The sequence below is a fragment of the Cannabis sativa genome, chromosome 6 (assembly GCF_029168945.1).
Source record: "Cannabis sativa cultivar Pink pepper isolate KNU-18-1 chromosome 6, ASM2916894v1, whole genome shotgun sequence".
NCBI classification, from domain to species: Eukaryota; Viridiplantae; Streptophyta; class Magnoliopsida; order Rosales; family Cannabaceae; genus Cannabis; species Cannabis sativa.
The window spans coordinates 65090592-65092650 of NC_083606.1; the positions used below are offsets into that span (position 1 = coordinate 65090592).

Below are 2059 nucleotides of genomic sequence, written 5' to 3' on the forward strand. Positions count from 1 at the left end.
CAAAGAGAAGCTCATGGGTCATGGAGGAGCTTATTGGCCAAAGAGGAGCTCATGGGCCAAGGAGGAGCTCATTTGCCATGGAGGAGCTTATTGGCCAAAGAGGAGCTCATGGGCCAAGGAGGAGCTCATTTTCCAAAGAGGAGCTCATGGGCCATGGAGGAGCTTATTGGCCAAGGAGGAGCTCAATAGCCAAAGAGGAGTATTTTGGGCACACTAAGCTCTTGACTCCGTCAGGTGCTAACGTGCAAAGAGCTCCACAGCTGTCAAATTATCTCAAGGACCTGATGGGCACGAACCGACCCAATTAGCTCCCCTCAGGTACCCATGACCATCCGGGTCCGCTAAATACGAGGGACGCGTGCTGTTAGAGCTGCTCCGAAAATATAGTCAAAAAATGATAAGTGAAGAGATATTTATTTTTTAAATAATTATTTTATTATTATTTTGTATCTTGAACCTAACCCAACTATAGTTATGGGAGGGCATACCTATGTTTAAGGGATTTTAAATCCTAGATGAATATCTATATAAGGGAGGTGAAATCACTTCTAAAGGGACCCTGAAATTGATACTGACGAGATCATACTCTTGAGCTCCCTCTCTCAAATTCTAAAAACTCACTTGAGGAGTGAACTCTTGGAGAACATAACTCTAGAGAACTCTCCTCAAGCATTGAGATCAATAACACTCCAAGTGGACTAGCCTATTACCGCTGAAAGGGGGTGAACCACTATAAAATTCTTGTGTTTGTTTTTGGTGAATTTCTTTTTGCAAACCGGTTTACTTTGATTAACCATTGCTTGTGTTCATCTTGCTGGTTTTACGATCTTCTTAGATCCGTTGACGAAAAACCGCGCCAACAGTTTGGTGCTTTCATTGAGAGCATTGAACACAAGTGTTAATCACCCTTTACCATCATGGTGAGTACAAGACGGACGAAGTATGAGGAGGAGGACCATGATGACCCCATGAACGAAGGAAACACCATGGAACACCATGAAGAGTACCAACCCGCTGAGCCCGCTGGCGAACGAACCTCTCGACGTCCAGGCAAACAAGCAATGGCTGACGACGAAGGTCGGGTCCAAGATGCAGGAAACTCATCATCACCATCCCATGGTGTACGGCGAACTACCAATGTCCATGAGGTGTACATGGAGAACGAGGCATTGCGCCAGCGTTTAGATGAAACTCTCAGACTCAACAGAGAGTGGCAAGAGAGGTATGGAGCCCAGGAGGCCACACGACCACAAAGAAGAGGAACCCGCGGGCGTCTTGGTACAGCGAGAAGGGGACGACCCCGTGGGAGTCGTTCAACACGTTACCCTCCCGAAGGTCAAGAGAGATCTAGGTCACCAACAACCCAAGGTCGTGATGCTAGTGCCATACCACAACGACCTTCTCGTGAGAACGACAACCATGGTGGGAGGAGCGAGCGCCCTCCATCCGGACAAAGACCACGAGTAACAACCTCAGGTCGTGAGAATAGGAGAAATAATGAACCCCCTCCTACACAGCAACAAACTAGGAGGGATGCACGAGGACCTACTGCCCCACGAGACAATGCTGTAGATCCCCCACGAGGAGACTCCCATGAGGAGAGGGGCACAACACGTAATAATGGGATCCCACCATCTCAACCACCTCCAGCACCTAGGGATATTGGTGTGGACGAGAGGGGAAGAGATCATGTTCGGAACCCTCCTTCACCAATCAGGTTTCCCCCATCACCAATAAGGCATCTTGAGCCTTCACGTACTAATGCACCAACACCACATCAACCAGCCCCAAAGGAGAGGTCATGACAGAGGGAAGCACCTCCTAGTCGCCTTCCAAGTCAAGACTTGCCTCGACCCCCTCAAAACGGGCAAGAGGACTACCGAGACAACCATGCTCGACAGGTACCTCACCCTAGGGGACATGGACGGGAAAGACGATGCACCATCTCCCGTGATAACTATGTCCGTCTGAGACCAGCACCCAGGGAGACTAGAGTATAGCGTGCACAACCTCACTCAACCGGAGACGATAGTTACTTATCAAGATCTCGAACTGCTGC

General features: G+C 49.2%; 1 protein-coding gene across 1 annotated transcript; it reads left to right on the forward strand.

Annotated features, from left to right (window-relative positions):
• Positions 1-917: 917 nt before the first annotated feature.
• On the forward strand, positions 918-1805 carry LOC133039344 (uncharacterized). Its single transcript, XM_061118216.1, has one exon. It carries the CDS (start codon positions 918-920, stop codon positions 1803-1805), a length of 888 nt encoding a protein of 295 aa, XP_060974199.1.
• Positions 1806-2059: the final 254 nt, after the last annotated feature.